The 27,579-nt window shown below is 32.9% G+C and overlaps 1 protein-coding gene across 7 annotated transcripts in view; it reads right to left on the bottom strand.

Annotated features, from left to right (window-relative positions):
• ANKRD12 (ankyrin repeat domain 12) overlaps positions 1–27,579 on the bottom strand; it is a 168,012-nt gene that overhangs the window by 72,226 nt on the left and 68,207 nt on the right. For all 7 annotated transcript variants that reach the window (XM_051970453.1, XM_051970456.1, XM_051970451.1 and 4 more), the window contains one exon: positions 2,624–2,770. In XM_051970453.1, coding sequence (XP_051826413.1) covers positions 2,624–2,770 — 147 coding nt within the window. The remainder of the gene's footprint in view (positions 1–2,623; positions 2,771–27,579) is intronic.

Here is a 27,579-nt window from a genome sequence, read left to right as displayed (position 1 = left end):
GCCACTGACTGTGTAACTCAGGTTGAAATCAATCCTTCTCTAGTCGAATTTCCAACTGAAGAAGAGGTTTTTGAATGCCAATAGGTTCTTCTCATGTTGCAAAGTAACTGATACTGATTTTATTCCAACTGAAATTAAGAAGTGGAGAGATCCATTGCTCTTACAAAAGATGACAAAATTTCCAGGTTACATGGCAAGAAGAGGTTATCCCCCAGGAATTCAAAGATGCTTCCAATGTCCATGACTATAACAGTAAAGGAAATGAACTGTTCTGTAACTACCATAGGGGTGGGTCTCTCTTTTAAGTCACTGCTGGCAAGAGTCTTGTCAGAATCCTCTGTAATAGACTGATCCTTCACCTGGAAGATGGTCATCTATTCAAAGTCAGTGTGGCTTTTCATAAAGTGCCAAGGAATGGATGATATGGTGTTTGCTGCCCCACAACTCCAGAAGAAACAAAACACAGGTCTGTTCACAATATTCCTTGATCTGATTGAGGTCTTCAATACTGTAAGAAATGAGGGCTTGTGGAAAATTATGGCAAAACTTGTTTGCCTGGAGAAGTTTAACAGTTTTCAAGCATGATGGGCATGCTTATAGGAGTTGTTGTTAATAGAAGATGTTCTTACACTTTCCAATTAAGTGAAGCAAGGATGTGTACTTGCTCCTATGCTTTTCAGCATGAGGTTTTCAGCAATGTTGTCTTGTGTACATATTAGAATGATAAAGACAATCAGAGTTAATTGTGAAATGACTCTCTAAGCAGGGATCCTCAAACTATGGCCAGATGCGGCAGCTGAGGATGTTTATCCCCCCTCACCCAGGGCTATGAAGTTTCTTTATTTAAAGGCCCCCAAAATAAAGTTTTTGTTTTTACTATAGTCTGGCCCTCCAACAGTCTGAGGGACAGTGAACTGGCCCCCTATTTAAAAAGTTTGAGGACCCCTGCTCTGAAGTAATCTATCGATGATCTTCAAATTGAAACATCCACTGGCCTTTCCTTAGTTTATCTTTCTTGACCTCTTTGTAGCAGTTCATACTGTTGACCATATCTTATTTTTGTACTTTTTTTCTCCCTGGATTTTTAGAATACTGCTTAGTTATGGATAACTTCCTATTTTAATTTCCTTTGTAGACTCATCAGCTATATTCTTTTCTTTATGCCTAGGAATAGTCCAGGGTTCTGTACTGGCATCTCTTCTTCTTTCTTTACATTGTCTGTCAGAGTATTTTATCAGTTCCCAAGGATTCAATTTCATTTCCATTCAGATGACACCTAAATCTTCATATCCAGTTTTGATCTTTCTTCTATAGTCCAGTTCTATCTTGGATTGCCTATTTGACATTTCCTCCTGGGTCATAAAACTGCAATGTGTCAATGGAAGGACTTGAACAAGGGTTTCCTGAGTACCTTTATCCAGGATGCCATATTGCCTCCTAGATGTTCACACAGAGCTTTTTAATGTTTTGAATTAACTTTATATACACATTATCTCATTGAAGTTTCACAATAAAATTTTAAGTACTGCTATTATCCCCAATAAGAGATAGGGAAGCACGGGCTTCAAGAGGATAACTAGCCTGTGCTGCAAATCTAGAAATACCTGATGCAGCACTGGAACTTAGATCTTTCTAATTCCACATTCTGATCATTATTCCCCAAACTATGCTGTCTCTCAGAAAATGCAAAAAAAGACTGAAAAGAAGGTCTCTGAAATACAAAGTAAACTCTCTGTGGGAGAGTCTATGAAAGAACCTAGACAAAAATAACACAGGAGGAACACAGGAGGCAGCAAACACCATATCATCCATTCCTTGGCACTTTATGAAAAGCCACACTGACTTTGAATAGATGACCATCTTCCAGGTGAAGGATCAGTGTATAAGTTGTATAATCTTCACTATTGGAAGAAAAGATTCAGAATAGATCTATGTGAAAATGCTGACATTAAATTGAGCTGTCATCTGATTTTTGGAATGATGATTAATTTGTAAGTATATCTATACTGCTAGAAATTATTTCAAACAGGACTCCTAAAACTGTATATGATGATTTGATTACAAAGTTTAAAGTACATTATATTATTAAAAGAGTAATAGAAAAAACTGAATTATGTTTCTTTATCAAAACAGCCTTAGTAGGGAGCCAATGAATTAAAGGATGGAAATGTTCAAATTTAGAAATAATTTTATGAAAACTTTTTAAAAATCTGAAGTATTTGTAGGAAAAATTACATGCTATTTTCATGGAATAGAAAATGGAAAGAAAATCATTGAAATCTTCTTTCATTATTACATTTAATTTAATTTAAATTTAACATTTATTAACAATTAATTAACAAATAAACAATTAATTAACAAAAAATAAACATAAAATTTAAATATAACATAAATTTAACAATTTAACATAAAATTAGAATTCTTAGAGATTATCTAATCTTTAAAAATATAAAAATACAAAATAATATACACAAAATGTTTAAAAATATGTATACATTAATGCTAAAGGCAACTGCAGAAAAAGGTTCATATATTTCAAGTTTTTATTTTAACAAGTAAACATAGGATTAAGTGTTAATGAGGAAAATCAAAGGAGTAATTCATAGGAACTTAAAATCATCACCTGGACTGTTGTCTCTTGCTGTCATCTGCATCACAAGGGCCATCTGTTTTCGTTCAGATAATGGGTAACCAAAAAGAATGCTAACAGGTGTTGATTTTTTATTTCCAGCCTCCTTTTTGGTTTTCTTCTTCTCTGGGCCTTCTTTCTCTGGAAATATTAATATATATGATTATGAACAATTAAGTAATCAAAGAGAAAAAGAGTTATATTCTTTCTAACGTAGTTAAGCTATTAAAATTTAAAACTATGCTGAGACTTTGGAACATCCTGTATCTGTGCAAAAGAAATGTAATCTTCTGTTTGAAAGCATCTCTTTAGTAGATGAGTTCAAAGCACAATTTAATATAACAATGTTTCTTAAAAGATTTTTTACTTTTTTTAGAGTTCACAAACTATATCAGCTAAATTATTCTGAAAATGTTTTCCATTTTAATGATTTCTTCTATCAAATTTTAACAACCTCAAGTAATAGTTCCTTTCCCTTTTCTTAATTTTATACAATCTTCTTTGCTTTTGATAATTTATAATCTTTCCCTTTAACTAATGACTTACAAGCTCCACATAAACATATTTTTCTTTAAATCTGATAACGTTATAACTTCAGTTATTTTGGTTGATGTAATAAAGATCTATGCTTTCAGAAACCAAGAATTCAAGACATTTTAGACAGATTCTCACCATAGACATAATTACAGCAAATCCTAGGGTATTCTAAGAACGCATTGTTAATTGATAGCTTAGTAAAGATTATGGAATGTTTTAGGTAACGGTTCCAGATCCTTTTTCAAGATTCAAAATGACTAAGTGGTACTCTCTACCACTGTTATTCATGGAATTCCAAGAATCTTCAAGGACAAGGACATTTCCAAGAAACCTGTTCTGAACAGTAATAAAGTCATGGCTTGCTCAAAGATTTTTTTTTTTTTTTTTTTTTTTTTTTGGTGTAAAGGGGAAGGTTCTTGAAAATTCTAGGTTCTACATGGCTTTTAGAACCAAATTATGGAATTTCTAGATTTCTAGATTCAAGAGCCATTTGGACTTTGGAGAAAAGTCAGAGGATCCATCTAGTGAGGGAAAAAAATTTCAAATGCAAGATAGGAAACATTAACTAATACTTCTATCCTTCTGAGAAAGTGTGGACAGCAGTTTCATATCCTCTGGATATAACTCACTTACTGATTATGCCTCAAAATACTGATCAGGCTGACCTTACTTTTTATGACCTATAATTATGATCTTATCCATGTAGTAGACCAAGGAGCAAAGTAATTCAAGTATGAAATATGAATCCTTTTGTACTTCAGTAGTAAAAGGGAAAGTTTTGGTATCTTCTAGCTTGGAAGGATTATGGATCAAAGAAATAGATCTAGAAACCTGGTACCCTGAAGTTGGTTCAGACTACTCCCCTGTGAAAAACTGCCAAAGTACATTCCCACTTTGCTAGGGATATGGTACTTTGTGTAGTATTGGGGGAAAAGAGAAAGAAACATGATTTATTAGAAAGAGTACTTGATTTGATGCCCATGTTTGGGTGCCAATCCTGGTTCTATCATTTACAATTATGTCTGCTGCATATAAGATGACTTCTTTTCTACTCTGGGTGTCAGATTTTTCTCACCTGTAAAACAAGTGTTATATGCCAAATTAGGGTGTCTTCTATATTAAATATGCTGGGATTCTGAAAGAGTATCCACTATATTAGGGGAATGAGGCTAGAAGTGAGAAACCTAATGGGACTGATAGCAGAAGAGTGAAAGAAAATGAATTATAACTCAGTACTTTAGGGAACCTATCATTGATCCTAATATATATATATTGCTTACAGGACACCTATGATAAAGGAGCTAAAATAATTTTAACTTTGGTGTCTTTTAAAATTGGTTCCAATTATCAGGATAAGATTGTCCTACTACTCAAGAAAAAGCCATTAAAAACAATATGTTCATCCTCTAAATATACACAGCTTTAGTCTTCTTTTTCTGCTTCCTTCATATCTTCATCACAAACCTTATCTATGGAACTACTTCATTACTCTTAGTTCCATAAGTATTCAAATATTGTAACTTTATTTTCACATCGGTGAATACTTAGTTTAATACTATCGATTGGAGGGCTATTCTTCAAGACGAGGTAAAACACTAATGAAATTAAATCTAAGGAAAATAATTAATTTATTGTCCTATCATTAAAATAATCAAAATTAGTTACATAAGGTATTAGCATGTTATCAATCATCTGTGTTTTGTTTGAAGTAAAATATAAGTAGAAATTTTAAAAAAAGGTATAATATTTCCTTTTAAAGATCTTTATCACATCAATACATTCTGCTTTTATTTTTTCATTTTCAAAAAAGATATATTTGTTTGATTTATTAAATTTCTTTGTAAAATGTTTTCACAGTAAAAATATGGAAAACAGGACACAATTTAATGGCAAGCTCTTTAGGGTTGTGATTAACTTCAGTATCCTATATTTGATGTATCATAAATAAATATAGAGTAGATGATTTTTGCTATGTAGCAAAAGAGAAAACATTCCAAGCATTCACTTGCATTCTATGTTCTTCCTTCATTTGGTTTTTGGCCTTAATAACTTAACTGATTTAATTTGGGGGGGGGGGGTAATGAGATATGCATTCCAAGTAATCAGCATAATATAACAGGGTACTAATAAAAGATTGGTGACTGAGGTAAAAATATATATATAATAAGTGTTTAGATAAGATGTTAAGAAGTATCTAATAATAATAATAGTAACTAACACATATAGAACTTAATATGTATCAAGCACTGTGTTAAGTGATTTATAATTATCTTTTTTGGTACTCATAATGACCTTGGAAAGTAAAAGCAATTATTATCCCTATTTTACAGATGTGGAAACTAAGGACAAGAGATAAGTTCCTTGGCTATAGTAACACAGCTATTAAATATCAGAGGCTGGATTTGACTTCAAGTCTTCCTGACTGCAGGTCTGGTGTTTTACTCCGTGAGTTACCTAGATGACTAAAAATTATCATTACAATTTGAAGATTCTTCTGTCACTGTTAGCAGATGCAAGAAGACCACTAAAATATATGTCTTAAGATGTGCTTTTTTCAACTCCATAATACTGCAAAGGAATTGGACTATTTTCAATATATCCTTTGTAAACATAACAATGTTTGTCTTCTTGATTTTCAAGTCAAAAGCTTTCCTTCTCTCTTATACAGGAAAACAAAAAAAGATTCAGAAATTCCAAGTTCTGAAACATGTAGATCGCGGCCTTTTGAACAGGTTAGGTTATGTATAAAAATGTAGCATCTAATTTTAATGCTGTAATCAATACATTTTGAAAATATCAATCCAGGCTCACTAATGAATGGGTAATTTATCAAGATATGCCAAATAACTGAAAGTATTTTCCCCAACCCTTCCAGAAATCTCTATGACTGCAAAAAAGTCCAAACATTCACTTGACTCTTCAGATAACTACAGAGAAATTAACTTTGTAACTCCTTCAGTATCTTTTTATAGACTAGGATACAATTTCAGAACTAAAGAAAATCTGTCTTGGATTAATGAATCTCCCCTACACTCAATCCTTATCAATTTCATCACTTTTTCTGCCCCCATTCAAATTAAAACAATAACAACACAATAGCACAAAAAACAAACAACAACAAAAACCAAAGAGTAACCTCTTCTATCAAAATCAAGTAGGGGATTTTAAAGGATAGAAAATTTTCTTCTTTGTAAAAAATTCAAAGGAAGGTACACAGAGGTAGGTAGGGTAGGTATCTGTCTAGGACAGAAAAGACAGATTTAAATATTACTCTGAGGCATTGAAATCTCAATCCTTATTACCAAGCACAGAGTATTGGTCCTGATATAATCACTTATATGGACTCTGAAGCAGTTAGAGGTATTCTATGACTAATTTCAGGTCACTTACCATGTGTCTTTCTGATTGGCTATGGAGTCACTGGTGTGTATACAAAATCTCAGATAAGAAGGGAAAGAGAAAAGGCACATAAACCTTTTTCTTGCCTGATTGTATTATTAAAGTAAAGAGGACAAGCTGCTATGGATTTCTGGGTGGGAAAGGAGCCTTAGACTTCTCTCACCTAAGCCGAGACCATGTTTCACATAGAATCCTGTTGACCAGACTGGCATGCAAGGATGAAGCTTGTCTATCTCCAATGTTCCTTCTTCACATGAAACACAGAGTAAGAATAGACACAATAAAAGAAGCAACAGAAAGGTTGGTACTCAAGGCCTTGGTTCTAGGTGAGAGGACCAAGGTCCTTCCTTCACACATAATAGCTTATTTGCCTTATTCCATAGCTGGGCAGAAAGAAAACCTGCCTTTTGTGGGAGTCTTTTATAAACACATACCCAGTTCTGGTTCAGTAACCAATCAAAAAGACACACAGTAAGCAGACCAGAAACAGTTACGAAATACTTGTGCATAGTCCAAAACCACATTGCATATTTCATCAGGCCAAATATTCTGTGTAGAAAGACTGGGCTTTGATTGGCAAGTCCCTATTACTCTCTTAATAAGTGCATATACTTTTAATGCCTGCCAATGCTGTTTTTTTTTTTAAATAACTTTTTATTGACAGTACATATGCATGGGTAATTTTTTACATTATCCTTTGCACTCACTTCTGTTCCAACTTTTCCCTTCCCTCCCTCCACCCCCTCCCCTAGATAGCAGGCAGTCTTATACATGTTAAATATGTTGCAGTATATCCTAGATACAATATATGTGTGCAGAACCGAACAGTTCTCTTGTTGCACAGGAAGAATTGGATTCAGGAAGTAAAAATAACCTGGGAAGAAAAACAAAAATGAAAACAGTTTACACTCATTTCCTAGTGTTCTTTCTCTGGGTATAGCTGCTTCTGTCCATCATTGATCAATTGGAACTGAGTTAGATCTTCTCTTTGTCGAAGAAATCACTTCCATCAGAATACATCCTCATACAGTATCGTTGTTGAAGTGTATTATGATCTCCTGGTTCTGCTCATTTCACTTAGCATCAGTTCATGTAAGTCTCGCCAGTCCTCTCTGTATTCATCCTCCTGGTCATTTCTTACAGAACAATAATATTCCATAACATTCATATACCACAATTTATTCAACCATTCTCCAATTGATGGGCATCCATTCAATTTCCAGTTTCTAGTCACTACAAACAGGGCTGCCACAAACATTTTGGCACATACAGGTCCCTTTTCCTTCTTTAGTATCTCTTTGGGGTATAAACCCAATAGTAACATTGCTGGATCAAAGGGTAAGCACAGCTTGATAACGTTTTGGGCATAATTCCAGATTGCTCTCCAGAATGGTTGGATTCATTCACAACTCCACCAACAATGTATCAGTGTCCCAGTTTTCCCACATAACCTCCAACATTCACCTTTATTTTTTCCTGTCATCTTAGCCAATCTAACAGGTGTGTAGTAGTATCTCAGAGTTGTCTTAATTTGCATTTCTCTGATCAATAGTGATTTGGAACACTCTTTGATATGAGTGGAAATAGTTTCAATTTCGTCATCTGAAAAATGTTCATATCCTTTGACCATTTATCAAGTGGAGAATCTGCCAATGATGTTTTACACACACACACACACACACACACAGACACATATATTTATTTAATTTTATACAGAGAAGGCTCAAAACTTCAAAGGGAGCATCAGACCCTATATTTCTTGTCATCTCCCTTGCTATTCCCTCTCTCATTGTGATCTAGTGATATTGGCCTCCTTACTCTTCCTTGAACCCAAAAAATTCCATCTCTTGACTCTGCCCATTTTTCACAGGCTGTTCCTCATGCTCAAAATGTTCTCCCTCTTTATTTTCACCTCTTAGACTTTCCGGCTTCCTTCAAGTCTTAGATAAAATGCAATTTTCAGGAAGCTTTTCCTAATGCTCTGTAATTCCAGTGTCTTTCTTATCGATTACGTCCATTATATTCTTTGTTTGTATAAGCTTGTTTGCACATTGTTGGCTCTTATTAAGACTGTGAGCTCTTTGAGGGCAAGGTGTATCTTATGCCTTTTTTTTTTATTTCTATCACTTAGCACATTGCCTGGCATATACTAAATGCTTAATAAATGTTTATTAATTGATTTTTTTCAAATATGTATATGTATGTGGGTGGACACTTAATTTTCAACTTCTGTGGGAACACAAAGATCTTTGCTCTAGGACTAGTTTACGAATTAATAATTTCAAGGAGAAAACTACATTGGTTCCTATTCTAGAATAGCTATCAATATGCAAGATATTAAGTATTTGAGCTGTTTTACAAAGAATAAATGATCAATCAATCAACAGCTGCTATATAGGAATATCTGAAGAATTATTTCTCAATGCACCACCATTCCAGTTGTAGAAAACTAGTAAGGCTTTGGGATTTTCTTGGGTACTGAAACATCCATGGATTTAAAACTTCCAACAGTCAGAATAGTCTGAGCACTTCATTCTTAATGATTTGTAAGAGATAGATAGTCTGTAGCTCTCATGTAGAACATAAAGCTAAGGCTTTTCATTTTCTTATTTTAATTTTTACTATCTAGCATAACAGAAATTATGTTCCTATTATACTAAAAACTTCAGGGCACAGATGATTAAAGACAAATACATATGTAACTTCAGTAACAAATCCTAAATTAACATTATTCAGAATAATGTTATATAAAGTCAGTTGTTTTTTCAGAGACTATTGACTCCTTTATAATTAGCTACTTTGTATTATAAAATATGATGTTTGAGTACTTAGGGATTAAGTGTACTAGAACATTATTTTTTAAAAAAGAATATTCTCTTCCAGTTAGGAAAACTTTTTAAAATACTCAAAACATCAGTCTTTATGTATTTAAGAATACATTTAAGGTTTATTTTTGAAAATATTATACTACTCCTGATTTATTCTATACTCTTTTGTCATAACTATGGTAATATACTCTCTATACTCATATGAAATATGACTACAACAGAATAAAAGAGGTTCCGACTTTCTTCATAAAGGACATTTCTCCAATCTTTTAGTTTGTTTTTCTTTAAAACTGCTGCAAACATATAAGGTGTTAGGTAATATAGCTGGAGGATTCTTATCTTTTCAAAAGCAAATAGATGAGGGCAAGTTACAGCTGACAATAACTACAGTTACAGTAGAATTAATGACTGAAGAAAGAATAATGAAAAGGGTAAATTTATTGAAACTTAACTGCCTTGCATTTGTAAATATCTTTTGGAAACATACATAATCATATATAATAAATCCACTTATTATTTCTGAAGACATATAAGGAAAACGAGTTACATGTTTCCATGCTGCTTGCAAAAGTATGTAAATTTCTTGTTAATGAAAACTTGAATATTTTAGAATATTCAAGTTTATTTTAGAAAGTTATTGTGATTTTTAAGATTTCACTACTTCAATTAAATGTATTTCTTCATCTTTGTTAGAAATGACTGATTTTGAATCAAGAAGTCTATAATAACAATTATTAATGTAAATATGACAAAAACCACTGGCTGAAGGAGGAACACCTGATAATCTAATTATCTGAATTTTGGGGGTTTTTTATGTCCTGTAAGAAGATATTAGTCTCTTCCCCCCTATTTTTACTTGTATGTCCTGGATCTGAATCTATAGAATGAGAAGAGACAGAAGAAAAGGAAAAAAGTACATGGCAGGAAATGACAAACTGACATTAAAAAAAAAAAAAAAAAAAGTCCACCCAGTCAAAGAATTGCTGTTGTTATGGTGGTGGTTTTAAATTAAGATAAGTCAAAAGGAATTCATCTGATATATTCCTAAAACGTACTTGAAGAAGTATGGAAATAGTTAAAGATCTTAAGATTTCTTCAAGTAGGCTCTCTTTTTAACTCAGAAGAGAAACCAACTGATTGAAATGAGATATTATCTACTGAGTGATGAAATAAAAGGAAGATGCTCATTTTAAAAAATCAGCCATTTACATTCATACTTGTGAACAAAAAAGCTGATTACTTTAAGAGTACTGGTAAACAAAGTCAACACTCAAGTGTCACTGCATTTCTATCACTGAAGTCTAAAAGAAATAATGGCAGATTACTGCTCTTCTGTTTGAAGTATGTATGCTCTTAGAAAACCCTAAGAATGCATCTAAGTAACTTCTGTTATAGGTGCAGAAAAAAATACTTTGCATTTTGATGTACAATTATACTGAACTCTACTTAAAGCTTCCCTGAATGACGTTGATCTAAGCCAGATCAGGAATTATTAGTTAAACTCTAGAATTTAGAACAGCCCAAACAATCAACCACATATGAAAAATGGAATTCAGATAAGGATGATTTGGAGTATATTTAAAACTGATTTTCTGTTTACAAAAAATGATATGAACTTGTACTCACAAATGGCATCCTTTTCCTAAATATTTTAACATGCTGTAAAGATGTTATTTGTCAGAAAGCATTATCAATTGAATCAAGTTTTACGCCTAACTCTATGAATGAGAAAAGGAAATGTATGTAGTAAATATTAACTTGGAAAACATACAAGATCTATATGTTACTTTAAAATCTAAAGGAGAGAACTAGAAGTTGAGTGATAGAAAGATTTTATAAGTTTAGAAAGAAAAAGAAAATCACAAAAATAATAGTATTTGTTAGTTAATAACTCTGTTGCTCCAAATTGGAACTATATATTAGGTAAACATACAAAAAAAGTGTTAACATAACTATTTTATGAAAGTTCACATTCAATGCTTTTCAACATCTGGTCTTCAACAATATATTTTAAAATATTTCAAGACAATTATTCTTTACAGAATTTTGATTTGTATATTTAAATTACTTTATCCTTTTAAAAATGACAATTTAAGGAATACTTTATATAACATTTTATGTCAGATTGTATGCAGTAAAAGCAAAATTAACATAAAAGTTTAACCAATACAGAATAGAAAACAAGTGAACAAGAAACAAATAAAACCACTAAATTTAGTGAACTATCAAATTACTGAATAGATTTAATTAAAATAAATCATGTAAAACTTGAAGTCTTTGAAGTAGGAAGCTGATGGTATTTAATGTATTGCAGAGTCTATCAAATAATCTTTTATTTCCTCAGAGCCATACATTATGTAACACATAGAGTCTAAAGATTGGTGTCAAATATCTTTAATTCCACGTACAGGCAATTATGCCTCAATTGGAGACAATTATGTCCTCCAAGATATAGAATATATATTATCACTGATGTTTATAACAATAATTCTGAATCATATAGAAAAAGGGGGGGTGTGGAACTATATGCAAAATAGCTATATTATTCCTAGTTAAGTATATAAGAATAAACTTTAGTTGTTTGGAAAATTCATTCAACTAGAATATCTTTTATCTCTTCAAATGAGAGATAAATGATGTTTTTCTGTAATAAATAAAATGTAATTGATAAAGGTAGCTTGTCTAACAGAAAATAGAAAAGTAAAAGACATGTACAAGTTAAATTGATAAGTATTTATTAAGCACTTAATAATGGCACTGTGCAAAGATCTGATGAGTTCCTCTATATCTTGCCCAGAATGAGGCATCCACATCATGCTTTCTTTCCATATCTTTTTCTAGCTCTTTTTTATGTCTAGTCTTCCCTCCTTAGAATTTAAGTTTCTTAAGGTCAAGAATTGTCTTGCTTGCTTTTATCTGTATCTTCAGCAATTAGCACATAGTAATTAATAATTATTCATTTTATTTAATTCTTTTTATTGTTTTGAAAATGGAAACTTCATTTTCAAAAGCTGACAAGACACGAAGTCATTTTTATAAAGATACTCATTGTTTAAACTTGAAAATAAATATTTAGGAAATTAGGAAAACTTTGAGGGAAAGCATTGAAAGAAATCAAGTAGGGACAATCTAAAAAGCTGAAACAAGCCGAATTAAAAGAATAACTAGGTAATGTGTCAAGTAATCAGCTGCAATCAAGTTGCTGATATATAAATAAAAATATGAGTAGGATGTGAAACATTTCAATAGCTACTTTTAGTGGTGGCAACTTTCTAGTGACTCGGTATTACAACTTGTAGATTTTCATGTGTAACTGGCCTGGAAGGTAACTAATAACAATGAGGTAAAGTTTACCCTATTAACTGTAACATTTTATTTATTTTTCTATTGACAAAAGTAGATGAATTTTTAAAAATGTTTGAGCCATATTATTATGAAATGTTATGCTTCTGTATCTGTAACAATGTGGAAAAAAAAAATCAGACAATGCAAATGCTTTAATATTCAACCCCTTTTGCCCACAAGGCTTATTTGGTTCCCCATTCAGCAACTTTTCATTGGAAAACTACAATGTATACATATATCCCTTTCCTTTCTCCTTTTGGTCTTTAAAGCTTTTCATTGGTCTTGTTTTATGCTGTGATGTTTTAAAAATGTGAGTGCTCCAAAGATTTCTTCTCGTTTTTAGATTTAATAGCGTTATTATTATTAAAAATCTTTCCACTTTGTGATGGTTATTGGTCACATCACTGACAATGGCATCTATTTTGGCTATAACCAAGTTTTTCTTATGCTTATACTTCTTCCCATAATTTATACACAGATTTTTCTGCTTACAGTTTCCATACCATGGGACACAGAATCCAATGAGATCATTTGTCTTGGGACCCATCCTAGTAGAGTCAATATCTTACTCACTACAATATTTACAGGCCCTTTTCTGTTCTTGATTACAGCCTGAGATTTGATGATTGATTTTAGTTTTCCTTTTCAGAAAGCCAACCCAAAGTCCCTGAGTACCTATGAATTAAATTCTTCTGGTTCTATGGTTGCATTTTCAGCTAGGATGACTGCATTGAAATCTTTGCCAGTGTTACTTAATCTCAAGTCCTTCACTTCAGAAAAATAGTCATCCTGATTAGCAACAACAAGTATATATCCAGGGAAGTCCTTAGCAACTTCCAAGATTTTGTTCCTCCAAAACTAAGTAGCAACTCTACAGTCAAAACTGAAGCCCACAGTATAACTGACAATCACTAAAGGATGTTTAGCATATGTATTAGCCTGAATGAAAGTTGTTCTATGGCCATCTAATGGCATAACATACTTTATCACATTATATTTGACAAGAGCTCCTTCAGTGCCTTCCTGAAAATCTAAAATATTGATTTTTTTGGATCATATTTAGAGGGAAAATTTTTTCTGGCTTCATCACAATCAACTTTTTAGAAGATATTTTTAGGAATTTTGCACCTTCGTTGTTGAAAGTATGACGGAATTTGTAGTTTTCATGTTGTTAATAATATCCTGATATAGCTGTTAAGCTTGGTTATCAGTACCTTTGAAGATGTCACTGATAATGATAACACTTCTTCTATCCTTTAAGAATTCCTAAACTAACTTCATAATCAGAATTCTCTGGATGGAAGACCAAAATATTCAATTGTGCAATCCAGTCCTGCATTTTTTCTCATAGGCTACTGTAATCAAAAGTTTGCGCTTGCCAAAGATCTTCAGCTAGATATCCAGTGACATCAAATCTTGTGGGTCTGTTTTTGCAGTGTTGTCTACTTTAGCCATGGGAACGGGTACAAAGTACCTATACTTTCTTATGAACAAATGTTCAATTTTCCCATATTCCAGAATAAGCTTCTTCCAGTGTCCATACCAGGGAACAAGAATGCCACCAAAATGATGTCTTCATCAATCATTATTTCATCAAAGTTATCCTTAGTGAGCATGGGGGTTACTTCAGGTGAAGGAATCTAATTTTGTTGGGAAACCTTTTTGACTTTAGCAACAATGTCACCCTCTGTTCTTGGATCATCATAATCCACTGCCTATCCCTTGATGGTAGAATAGCTTTTTACATCATAGTGACTTGCTAATATAGATGATGATGTTCCATCAACTTTGACAACAGGTATAAGAGAATCATTTTCTTGAAAGGTCTGAGCTATTTTTTTTTAATATTGGAACAAACTGCTTATATGACCACACCATGTAGGATAGAATTCCAACAACAGTATCTTTATTAACTATAACAAGAATAGGATCCCATTGTCTTTCTTCACTCTGGAATCATCTTACTTGTCATCATTATTTCCTCTTCCTCCTTTTCATCAATGCAATCAACTTTAGTAAAAGAGAATTCACCCACTTTATGGGTACTTTTTAGCATCAGCAGCTGCGTCAGTCCCAAGAGGAAAACCAATAGATAGGATTGAGAACCTTTCCTGGAGCAACTGCTGCTAGTATAAGTGTGATCACTTTGGTTGATTCTCTTCTAGCTCTTTCTTTCTGGCATTGCAGGTTCTAGCTTTGGTTTATGCTTAGATATGCCCTGGCTTCTCCCCTTCCTTCAACTGTAAATTAAAAAAAAAAAAAAAAACCCAAAAACTTCTGTCAATAACTAATAAACAGAATGCAGACATGGGAGGATTAGTGACCATAAAGAAGCAATAAACCATTCCTTCAAAAGAAAGCAATTTAAACTGGAGCCAGGTATTAACAGGCCTTTTTTTTTTTTTTTTAAACAAAGTTGATGTAAAAAAAAAAAAAAGTGAAATCACTTTAAGAATAAAAAAGAGATACTAGAAGTGAGTCAAGCAGCAAAAAAATGCTTTTCTCATTAGAAAAAAAGACATGGTTTTAGCAGACCATTGGTATCATTCATAACGAACTGTGTTCTTTTGGTTTCAAGACATGAAACAGATAATTAGTCGCAGAGGAGCCTCACCATTTCCTAATTTAATCAGCTTTAATGCGAATAAGTTCAATGGGGTGGTTGAGACTGTGATCAGTCAACCAACAAATATTTATCAAAGATACATTATGTACCAGGTACTATATACTAAGTCCTGGGGATACAAATACAGTGAAAGAAAGGAATCTTTTGTAAATTAGAAAAGTAAACAAGGGCTATTGATGGCATTCTGCCCTGAAACTTAGAGCACTGGAGTTAAGATACCACACCCAGAAAACTTTCAACTCAAAAAAATTGTTCCTTGTAAGCCTAGGGAAAAAAAAAAATCAGTGTTGAATTTAGAGGCAATTGGAAATAGTTAAGAAGAAGGTACCAAATGATATTAAGAATCATTATATCTAGCTAATTGTTTTTTAACTTGATCTTTTAGGACAATATTCCTTAATGTTTATTTTTCTGGTTTTTCTTTTTTTAAGGATAAAGACAGAAAAGCCTGCTAAGCTCTGTATTAATGACAACAATGAAAAATTTAGCTACTTAAATCATAAAGCCTTTAAAAAAAAATCAACATTCTGAAATAGAGGCGAATTATAGTTGAAGAAATAATAGATTTTAACACTTTGCAAACTTAAACCTACAAAGTGTCAGTAAATGTTACAACCCCAGTACAAATGTTCAATTTAGTAAAGTAGCATGAGTTATCACAGATATATCATGAATTAATTCCAACACTATGAAATACCACATGTCAAGTTTTTGGATGTGAAACTGACTAGATCAAAGAATTGTGATTCACATATTCTTATCAAGCTAAGTTTTTTAAGGAGTTTCAGAAGGAGCCAGACATCATATACAAAGTTTCTACAAGTCAGAGTGGCTAGATGGAAAGGTTGTGATTAATGCATTTATATCACCCAAGAAAGTTTCTAATTGAGTGCCACAATGACACAGCATTCATGGTACTACTCTGTTCTTCATTTTTGTTAATAACTTGAAATAAAGGAGAAATGGCCTACACTTCAAATATTTGAAGAAGACACAAACTTGAAGGATTAGTTAGGAAGTCTAGCTAACATAATGGATGATGGAATCAGGATTCAAAAGTATGTTAGCAAAACAGAACAATGAGACTGAGTGAACAAAATGAAATTTTATAAATATGAAGTTTGTTTTTTAAAAATTAGCTGCATAGTTACAATAATGGGAAGATAGATAGAAACCAGCCACTGTGAAAAAGACCCAGAAATTTTAAGGCTTAATATCATTTAGAAGTGTGATTTAGTAGCCAAAAAAGCTTGTGGCATCTTAGGTTATATTAAACAGCTCTATCAAAGGAAAATAGTTCTGTTATGTAATCAACCTGGAATATTATATTCATTCTAGCTGGTGAAAAAACTGTGAAGAGACTAGGAATCTTTAGTCTGCAGAAGCAAAGTTGTATTTACCAGCTTTCTTCAACACAGTAGCAATTTTCAAGTACTTGAAGGGACTATTTTCAAAGGACAGAAATAAAATCAATGAGTAAGAGTTTCAGGGAGAAGGATTTTGGCTCAATATAAGAAAAACTTAAAAATAATTATAATTATTGCAGAGCAGAATGAAAGGTGTATATGTATATCTTGAAATTCTTGAATTTTATGATTACATACTTGGCAAAACTAAGGTTAATCCTCTAAAACAGGCAACATTAAGTGGCTGATGAGTAAGATTTTACTCTATATCTGCAAAACAAAGTTTTTACAATAAAAAACAAAAGGAATTACTTTAAAAATTCAATATTTGGCCAAATTAGATAAATATTTAATTACTTTGAAAAGCACAAAATACTTTTAAGATGGTATTTTTAATTACTGGTGATTCATTTAGTATCTTTGGATATCATTTTCCTGTAAAACTTCCAGTTTTGAAAATAATAAAAGGGACAGCTAGTTGGTGTAGAGGATAAGAGCACCAACCCTGAAGTTAGAAGGACCTGAGTTCAAATGTGACCTCAGACACTTAACACTTCCTGATTGTGTGACCCTGGGCAAGTCATTTAGCCACAATTGCCTCAAAAAATAAAATAAAATAATAAAACAAGGGAATTAGACGATGTAGCTTCTACCTCTAAATCTAAGTTTTTAAGTTTCTTTATGTTAATAGAATACAAATTTTATAAGCTTTGAAAATTCATGCTGAAATATTAAATAGCTTTTGTTGGTTAACTTGTTGGTATTGCTTATCTCTCTCTCAATGCTGATATCCCTGTTTAATTTATTTTTATCTTCCAAAAGATCCACTAAAACTTTTGGTAACTTTTAGGTAGTGACTGGATCCTTGGAGGAAGAATACATGAAGCAACACAAACTGGAAATTATGACTAAGTAGAATCCAATAAAATTATGAACTGAGATAAGTTTGTCGTTGGCATATTCTGTTATAACTTTTAGCACTCTCCTTTTCCAAGGTATTTTGAGATTTTATATTATCAAGACTTCTTAGATCATATAGAAGGTGTTAAAATATTTACTGTTTACCCATACCTCTACATATGCTTTTGATCCTTTCCCTTCCTATCTTCTCCAGATTATTCCCTTAATCATTCCTTCCTTAAATCTTCAAACAATAAGCATCTATTAAATGGCGATTATGTACCAGGAATTATTACAAAGTATGTACAAAAACTGTAATATTAAGAATGAAACAGTTCCTACTTGCAATGAGCTTACATTCTAATGCAAAGACATATACATAGAAAAATATGCAGTATGAGTATAAAATTAATGCAGATATATACAAAGACTTACATACTATAAAGTTTCAAAAGGAGGACTCTAGCAATTGAGGATAAAGGAGAAATCCAAAAAAGCTTATGTAAAATGGTTCCTGAATGAAAAGAGAGATTCTAAAAGGCAAAGGTAAGGAGAGAGTACATTCCAGTCTTGGGGAATAACTAGTACAAAAGCACAAAGATGGAAGATAGATAATCTTACATGAATAGAAAGAAGTTTAGTTTGGCTATACAACAGTGCAGGAGCAGTTAAATTCATTTCTCATGACCTACCACTTCAACGAGACAGAAACAGTCATGCTTTTGATAAGGCATCATCTACAGGAGTTCCATTTTCACCTTCACAAACTCTGAAATTCCTTTATCTAATTATAATCTGTTGTCATTTTACTATTCCCTTTGCTTTACACTTTCTTTAATCCTGTTCTTACTATGAGCTCCAGTTCCTCTGTCTCTTCTCAGTTCTTCTTACTTAGACTATCACTGAAGTACTGTCTATATATTCTTTGCCCTTTCCTATATCAAACTTGGTGAACCAATTCAACTCCACAAAATCCTATACTTTGCAGTTGCTTGCTCCCATATTTTGCAGTTGCTTCTTCCTTCTCCTATTATGCTTTGCCAAGTCCCTGTTTTGGATTATTCCCATCTTCTCCTATTCATGTGCTACTGAACAAACCATGCTAACTGAATCCACTACAAATTTATGTTTCACAATCTCAATTGTATTTTCATTGTAGCAAGGCAATTCTTTTATATCTTCCTAAATGATTCACCATCCCACTCAAATTTCCCATAGTACCCCTTGCCCCCCCATCTCAGCTGATAGAATCTTGCTTCACATTTCACTGAAAAAACTGAGGCCATTTACTGAGATCTTCTTCTTCCCTCCTCCTCACATCATTCAGAAATCTTTTCCTATTATCTCTTCTTTTATTCCCTGACTCACATGAAAGGACAACCCTTCTCTTTGCCAACACAAACCCCTCTATATGTAGTGAGATATATATATAGAAAAATGCGTATATCTATCTATCTATCTATACATATCTCCAATGCCACCCCATCCCATTCATCTTTTCCAGCAAACTGACATTTCTATCATCCTACTTTGCATTTTCCATCAGCAACTCTGCTTGGTTTTTCTACTTCAACATCATGACCCATTCAGAATATGATGATCACCTGAAATTGCATCACACCAACTCAGTTTTTGCTACCCAGCACTTAGTCACCTCTCTCCTGTGAATGGGAGATTGGAGGGGGTAGTACTATTCTTCCTAAAGCTTTCCTTTTTTAGAGGGCTCTAAACATTCCATCTAACTCTCCACTTTCCATCAGCCGTTCTGCTTGTTTTCAACATCAAAATACATCATATACCCTGGTGGCACTGCCTCCTCTTTTCATTTTTCAACTTCTTTTTCATTAATTTATTAAATTATTACTAAATTAAATATTATTAAATTAATTCATTAATTTATTCTCTTCCTCTCTTTTGGCTGCTTCCCCACACTCTCATGTCTCCCTCATCCTCAAAAAAACCTGTACTTGAATTTCCACTATCAGCCTATATCCTAATTTTTTTGTGTGTGATTCAGTTCCTTGAGAAAGTTGCCTCTAATTAGTGTCTACATTTCCTTTTTCACTCTCTTCTAAACCTTCTGCAGTCTAAACTCAGATTTCATCAATTTAAACCAATGATCTCTTGATTGTCAAATCTAATGAACTCCTTTTCTCAATCATCATCCTCTCTGTCTACAACCTGTGACAGTGTCCTCATCTAGCTCTGTCTCTTTTCCCTCTACAATATTTTGTATAGGAATCTCAACAAATCCCATGGATTCAGTTATTATTACTAAACAGATCATTCTCAAATCTATTGATCCATCTCCACTCTTTTTCCAGATCTCCAGTCCTGAATCACCAGCCATGTTCAAAATTGAACTCATTATCTTCCCCACCTTAACAAAACTTCTCCTCTTCCCAACTTCCTTGTTATTGGCCAGGGAATCACCAATTTTCATTGAATTCTGATCTTATTAGATCAGAAGCAAGATTGCAGAAACAGAGAGAGGAGAGGAAATAGACACACCAATTGTCAATTTAGGCAATAGCCCTGCACTTTTCACTCTCTTATCCCACTCATATCCAATCACTTTCCAATTTCTGTCAATTCTATCTCTCCTATATATGCCCCCTTTTCTCTTTTGACACTAGCTCCATCCTAGTGGAGGTGCTCATCACTTAAATCCAGCCTCAGATACTTATTGTTATGTGATCCAGGATGAGTTATTGCACTTGTCTTTGTTTCCTCACCTGTAAAAAAGGGATACTAACAGGATCTGTCTCCCAGGATGGTTGTGAAGATCAAAAGAGTTAATAACTATAAATTACTTAGCACCATTCCTGACACACATTAAGTGATGGGTAAATGTAAACTATTTTACACTTATATTATTATTATATCTCTCTCCAGATATGCTTCAATCCAGTGATTCTGGCTTCCTTGCTGTTCCTTGCACAAGATGCTCCATCTCCCTGCTTAGTGCATCTTCACAGGCTGTTTTCCAAGACTGGAATGTTCTCCTTGTTTATACCTCCTGTCTTCCCTTACTTCTTCAAATCTCAGCTAGAACCTAACCTTCTGAAAGTAGCCTTTCCCGGCTTTTCTTAAAGCTAATTTTTTCCCTCTGTTATTATCTTCAATTTATCACATACATAAATTGTACATAGTTATGAATGCATCTTATTTATATATTTATTTCCTCATCATAATAATCCAGCTCAGGTATCCTGACTCCATGACCAGGATTATACCCACTGTACCACCTAGCTGCCCTGAATGTAGGAACTGTTGTTTGCTTCTCTTTGTATTCTAAATACCCAGCACAGTCCCTAAAATATAGCAGGTACTTGATAAATGCTTGTTAACTTGAATCTATTCACTGCACCAAAATGCCTCTCATATAAAAGGCAGAGGTAATTCGATAGTAGCTAGATAGTGTATTAGACAGGACCAGGAAAACCTGTCTTAAATTTGGCTTCAGTTACTTAACATGCTGGGTTACCTTTAGGCAAGTAACAATCTCTAGAGGACTCAGTTTCCTCATCTGTCAAGGAGGGTTAATAATAACATCCTCCTAAAGTGTAATAAGGATAAAAGAAAACATTTGTAGAATAGTTTTCAAAACTTAAAGCACTATAGAAATGCTAGCTGCTATTTAGAATATAAAGTAAATAACAGACAACCTTGGAGGAGAAAGCACTGGTACTGAGGTCCCCAAGAAAGGCACTGTGCAAAATCTATGCTTGAGCCGAGTCTGGAAAGAAATCTGAGATTTCAGAAGGGAGAAGTGAAATAGTGGGAGAAAGCATTATGGGTATGGAAAACATCCAATGTCTTAACTTAAAAAATATCCATTTCTTCTAATAGAGATCACAATCTGCCCATGCCTATCTATCCTGTGTGATTCTTGTCCATGAACTCTCAATATTTCAGCATGGGAGACTCACCCAATAATCTGTAGGCCTTTTGTGCTTGTTACAAAGTATAAAAAAGAAATAAGGGAAGAAAAAATCAGTTCAACAAAATTGACATCAATTGAGTTTGTGACATCATCTGTATCATATTCCTATTCTTACAAAGAAATGAGGGAAGTGCATTTTCTCATCCACTAGAGTCAAGCTTGGTCATTATGATTATGCAGTGGCATTTTTGGCTGTTCTTCTTTCCATTTATATTGTTGTATTACTGTGTATTGTTTTCAGGATTTTAATGAATTCTCTCTGCATCAGTTCATAGTTTTCAATAAATTCTTCATATTCTTAGTTTCTTGTAAGGTAATAATATACCAATAATATGCCTGTGAAATATCACAGTTTTTTTAGGTTTCCCCAAGCTGTGAGCAGCTATTTTGTTTCCAGTTTTTTGTAACATTAAAAAAATTGCTATAAATATTCTATCATCAATGAAAACATTCTGTTTTAGATCTCCTTGGACTATATAAGTCTCTGTTAAATTTCTGAATCAAAGCATATAAAACATTATAGTCGCTAAAAAAAAAATCATGATTCCAAATTGTTTTCCAAATGGTTCTACCAATTCATGACTGTCTTTTTTTTTTTTGTTTTTTGCTTAGGCACTTGGGGTTATTTGAAGACCAGGGCAAGTTCCTGGCCTAGATTTGGGTCTCTACAAAAGTAAACAGCTGCTAGATTCAGGCCCTTCCAGCAAAATGCAAAGCTCTGTTGGTTCATAGTGGAAGAATTGTATAATCTCCTATAAGGTCTGGGATTCCTGCTTTGCTAATTTCTCTGCATGCTAGACTAGATGCTTTTTGCTGAGAACTAGCTCTCTGGCTACAGTCTGAGCTTCTCACTGCTGATTCCTGAACTTTCTCCGTTCTTAGTATTTAGGATCCCTCCTCTCTTAATACCTAGGACTACCAATCTGTATCATAGGGCATTATGCCCTGGAATACAATTCATATTGTCTCCAATGTAAATTAATTAAATTTGCTTATTCATTTCCTGCTGTGAGATTTTTCTATTTTATTAACAACTCTCTTATTGAATTTTAATTAGCAAAATAGTAACAAAAATTACACTTAATATTAAAGTTCAAATTATTTTTAGAAATATTTCTTGATCTGGAAAAAATGTTTTATTGGTTTTTTTTTTTTTCTAATTAAAAAAATCACCAACAAGTTGAAAGAAAGGACATGAGAATTTCACTTAATTTAATTGATTTAAAGAGGTCTATAAGTGATGTTTTGATTCTGGACACTTATTTATACATAAAAAAATGTTCTTTGAAACATCAGGTCCAACAGAGTAGTAATTATCCTTCTTGTGAGATAATAGCAATGAGTAATGAAATTAATGGTAAAAATGACTAAGATATGCAAATGGATTCTTGGGTAAATATGAGAAAATTAGGTACCAACATATAATTATTAGTACTTAAGGGGCATTTCTAAACCTTCTTGCCTTTTATCATTCTCTTTATCATATAACTGTAGCAATAGGAGGAAAAATATTACTGCTTAATCATACAGTTGTAGCAATAGGAAGAAAAAATATTACTTTTTAACAGACTTCATTGATGTCTGTACAATGCAAACTGGCATTCATTCAAACCTTATCATCCTATGTGATTCTTGTTCATTATCCTCCTACATACAATTCAGAGAGACTCATACAATATACAAAGGATCTTCCTCTAAGTGTTTTAATATTACAAGGGTAAGAGAATAGCATTAGAGACCCATTATTATTTATTATTTTTCAGTTTTATTACATATGCATCTCTTTTAAAGATATCTTTTACACCATTTCTAAGCAAATGATTCATGGTCACAGCCTATTTATACATTCCATTACATCTATCCACTACACTTTGAATGACCTGCAATTTTTATTATTTGAAAAGCATATTATTCCATCATTCACATATCCTTCTGTTGTTAAAAAGATGTGCACCACTGTTTCAGAAAGAAACTTGAAATTGTTGAGAATGCTGTGTAATTTTTCATATAACAAGAGTCATTCTACCTTTGTTGTTCAATTGTTTTTCAGTTGTGTCTGACCTTTTATGACCCGTCTGAGGTTTTCTTGGCAGAAATACTAAAATAGTTTGCCATTTCCTTTTCTTGATCATTTTAAAATATAGGTAACTAACTTGCTTGGAATCACATAATGAGTATCTGAGGCCAGATTTGAATCAATGAGTATTCCTGATTCCAAGTCCATCACCCTATCTGCAGTGAATCTGCTCTGTGACTTTCCTGCTCAATTCTACATCCAGCTTATTGTAAATCTCCATTATTTGTATTAACGGCCAGGTCAATAAATTATCTATCTAAGTGTATATCATAGTCTAGACAATAGGTTTTTTTTTTTTTTCCTTCACCCATTTCATTTTCCTCTATAAACTGTTAGGCTGTACTTTGAATAATTTAGACGCTTTGTTACCTGTTCCAAAACTAAACTAAACACAATGTAATCTACAAATGAACATTTAAAATTGTAGTCTGCTACAGAATATCATTTGTGAACACTAATATATCTTTCTAATATTTTTATTTCTAATATTTCTTTCTATTTTTAAGAATGTTAATGTGATATGTATGAATTATCTACAAAGATTTTGCAGTAATAGCAAAGTAGTTTTGATTACCCTTTTTATGCAATAATATTTCTGTGATTTTTTTTCCAGTTGTCCAGTTATCTTCATCTCTTTCATATACTTTGAGAAGCAAGGTTCTTGGTACCCTCAAGTTGCATTGCTTTCAGAAGAAACCTTTATGTATGCTTACTGGAGTTTAGTTGAACTATTCTTCTCATCTTTATTTTCTTTAATGACATTTCTATTTCCTTGTGCAGCAAGATTGGGACTGGGGCATGTTAATAGTCCCAATGTGATGGCTCCACTGTCATAGATGGAGAAAATAACTTAGAAAAATGCCAACAGACTAACTGCATTTTTCATTTGTTTTATCTCTGAATGTTTTCAAGGTGATCTGGATTAACTGGACTAAGGCTTTTGGAAACTTGCTTCAATTTTTTTATTCACTTTCCATCTGGGGACATTTCCCCCCTAAATATCAGGCTAAGGCAGTTTTAGTTGTGCTGGCCTCATATATTTTTCTTCTAACTGATATTGATTTTGCCCTTTGCTCTAACAAGCTAATTATTTGAGACATGATTTAGAAATAACTCTCATGCCTAAAACCAGTTGTACCCTATCAAGATATAGTCAATTTCAATTTTTGTGATGTTATTTTGTATTTACAATTTTGATGATTGATAACACCAGGTTTCCATATAATATATATTTTTGGTCTCTTTCATTTTTGATCCTGAATCAGATTTCCAAAATAGTTTTTCTGCCATTCTTGAATACTAAATATATGTTCATTTAATTTTCAAGGCCTTAATGAACTCTTCATAGAATTTCTCTACCTTTTTATCCTTTGCTTATTTTTTTTTTTTGGCTGAGGCAATTGAAGTTAAGTGACTTGCCCAAGGTCACACAGCTAGGAACTGCTAAGTGTCTAAGGCCAGATTTGAACTCAGGTCCTCCTGACTTCAGGGCTGGTGTTCTAGCCACTGCTCCACCTAGCCACCCCACTCTTTTTATCCTTTGCAAAAGAAATTGGCACATAAGCTGGAATTATGTTCAGATTAATCTTTCTTGCTCATATGCATCATAATAAATACTCGAAAAATTGTGTGATTCTTAGCACTCTTTGCCCCCTTCTCTGGTAACTTGTAACTACAGAAGCAAAAAGGAGTTTTATGGGATTGAGGATTACTTTGTATCTTGTCTTGATTAAAGAATTCATCACCTAATTATATCTAGCCATATGAAAAGATGCTCCAAGTCATTATTAATCAGAGAAATGCAAATTAAGACGACTCTGAGATACCACTACACACTTGTCAGATTGGCTAGAATGACAGGGAAAGATAATGCGGAATGTTGGAGGGGATGTGGGAAAACATGGACACTGATACATTGTTGGTGGAATTGTGAATACACCCAGCCATTCTGGAGAGCAATTTGGAACTATGCTCAAAAAATTATCAAATTGTACATACCCTTTGACCCAGCAGTGTTACTACTGGGCTTATATCCCAAAGAGATCATAAAGAAGGGAAAGGGACCTGTATGTGCAAGAATATTTGTGGCAGGTCTGTTTTTAGTGGCTAGAAACTGGAAACTGAGTAGATACCTATCAATTGGAGAATGGCTGAATAAATTGTGGTATATGAATAATATGGAATATCATTGTTCTGTAAGAAATGACCAAGAGGATGATTTCAGAGAGACCTGGAGAGACTTACACGAACTGATGCTGAATGAAATGAGCAGGACCAGGAGATCATTATATATTTCAACAACAATACTATATGATGATCAATTCTGATGGAAGTGGATTTCTTCAACAATAGGATGAACCAAATCAGTTCTAATGGAGCAGTAATAAACTGCACCAGCTACACCCAGCGAAAGAACTCTGGGAAATGATTAAGAACCATTACATCGAATTCCCAATCCCTCTATTTTTGCCCACCTGCATTTTTGATTTCCTTCACAGGCTAACTGTACAATATTTCAGAGTCTGATTCTTTTTGTACAGCAAAATAATGGTTTCGACATGTATACTAATTTTGTATTTAATTTGTACTCTAATATATTTAACATGTATTGGTTATTCTGCCATCTAGCGGAGGGGGTGGGAGGAAGGAGAGGAAAAATTGGAACAAAAGGTTTGGCAATTGTCAATGCTGTAAAATTACCATGTATATAACTTGTAAATAAAAAGTTATTAAAATAAAAAAAAAAGAATTCATCACCTATTGAATAGTCTGCTGATAATTCTCTCTGTATTCTTCTAAAACAGTATCATTCTGCTGCTGGAACCATAGCCCCTATATATATATATATGTCTTTCTGTCTCTCTCTCCTTCATTTATTAATTTTTTTCTAACATTTCTAAACCATTTCTCTCCCTCCATGCTGCCCAAACCTGTACTAGAGAAGCCAACATTTGGCCCATATAGATATGTAACTACATAAGACATAGTTCCATATATCAGTTCTTTCTCTGGAAATGGATCACATTTTCTTCATAGGCTCTCTGTAGCTTATTTGAATATTCATATAACTCATAATAGCTAAATCATTTATATTTATCCTTTGAACAATACTGCTGTTATTATATACAACTTTCTCTTCTGCTCTTTTCTTTCTTCATAATTTCATGTAAGTTTTTTCCTGTTTTCCCAAAATCAATTTACTCATCATTTCTTAAAGCACAGTAGTATTCCATTGCAATCATATATACAACATCTTTAGCCATTCCCCAATGATGGGCATCATCTCAATTTCCAATTCTTTGCCACCATAAAAAAAGTTGCTATTAATATTGTAGAACATATTAAATTCTCTTCTTTTTAACCTGAACACTTGAATATATAGTTTTATAACTCTCTGGGAACAATTCAGATAGCTCCTCAAAATGGGTGGATCAGTTTACAATTCTACTAACAGTGTTGTTATCATCCCAATTTTTCTATATCCCTTCTAACATTTGTCATTTTCTCCTTCTATTATTTTAGTCAATTGATAAGTGTGAAATCATATCTCAAAGTTGTTTTAATTTGCATTTCTCTAATCAATAATAATTATAAGCATTTTTATATCACTATATGTAGCTTTGATTTCTTCCTTTAAAAACTGCCTATTCATATCCTTTCATCATTTATCAATTGGGCAATGAGTAATATTCTTATAAATTTGACAAAGTTTTCTATATATTTTAAATGTGAGGTCTTTATTCAAGAAACTGTTTATAAACTCCAAGTCTTTTCAGAGTTTGTATTCTGTTGGAAGCTTTTTTAAAGCCCAAAGTCACTAACATTTCATTATCAAATATTAAAGTTCTTAAATGAAAATAAATTTCAACTGATTATATCTTTACTT

The sequence above is a fragment of the Antechinus flavipes genome, chromosome 1 (genome assembly GCF_016432865.1).
Source record: "Antechinus flavipes isolate AdamAnt ecotype Samford, QLD, Australia chromosome 1, AdamAnt_v2, whole genome shotgun sequence".
Classification (NCBI taxonomy): domain Eukaryota; kingdom Metazoa; phylum Chordata; class Mammalia; order Dasyuromorphia; family Dasyuridae; genus Antechinus; species Antechinus flavipes.
This window is presented reverse-complemented; position numbering and strand designations above follow the sequence as displayed.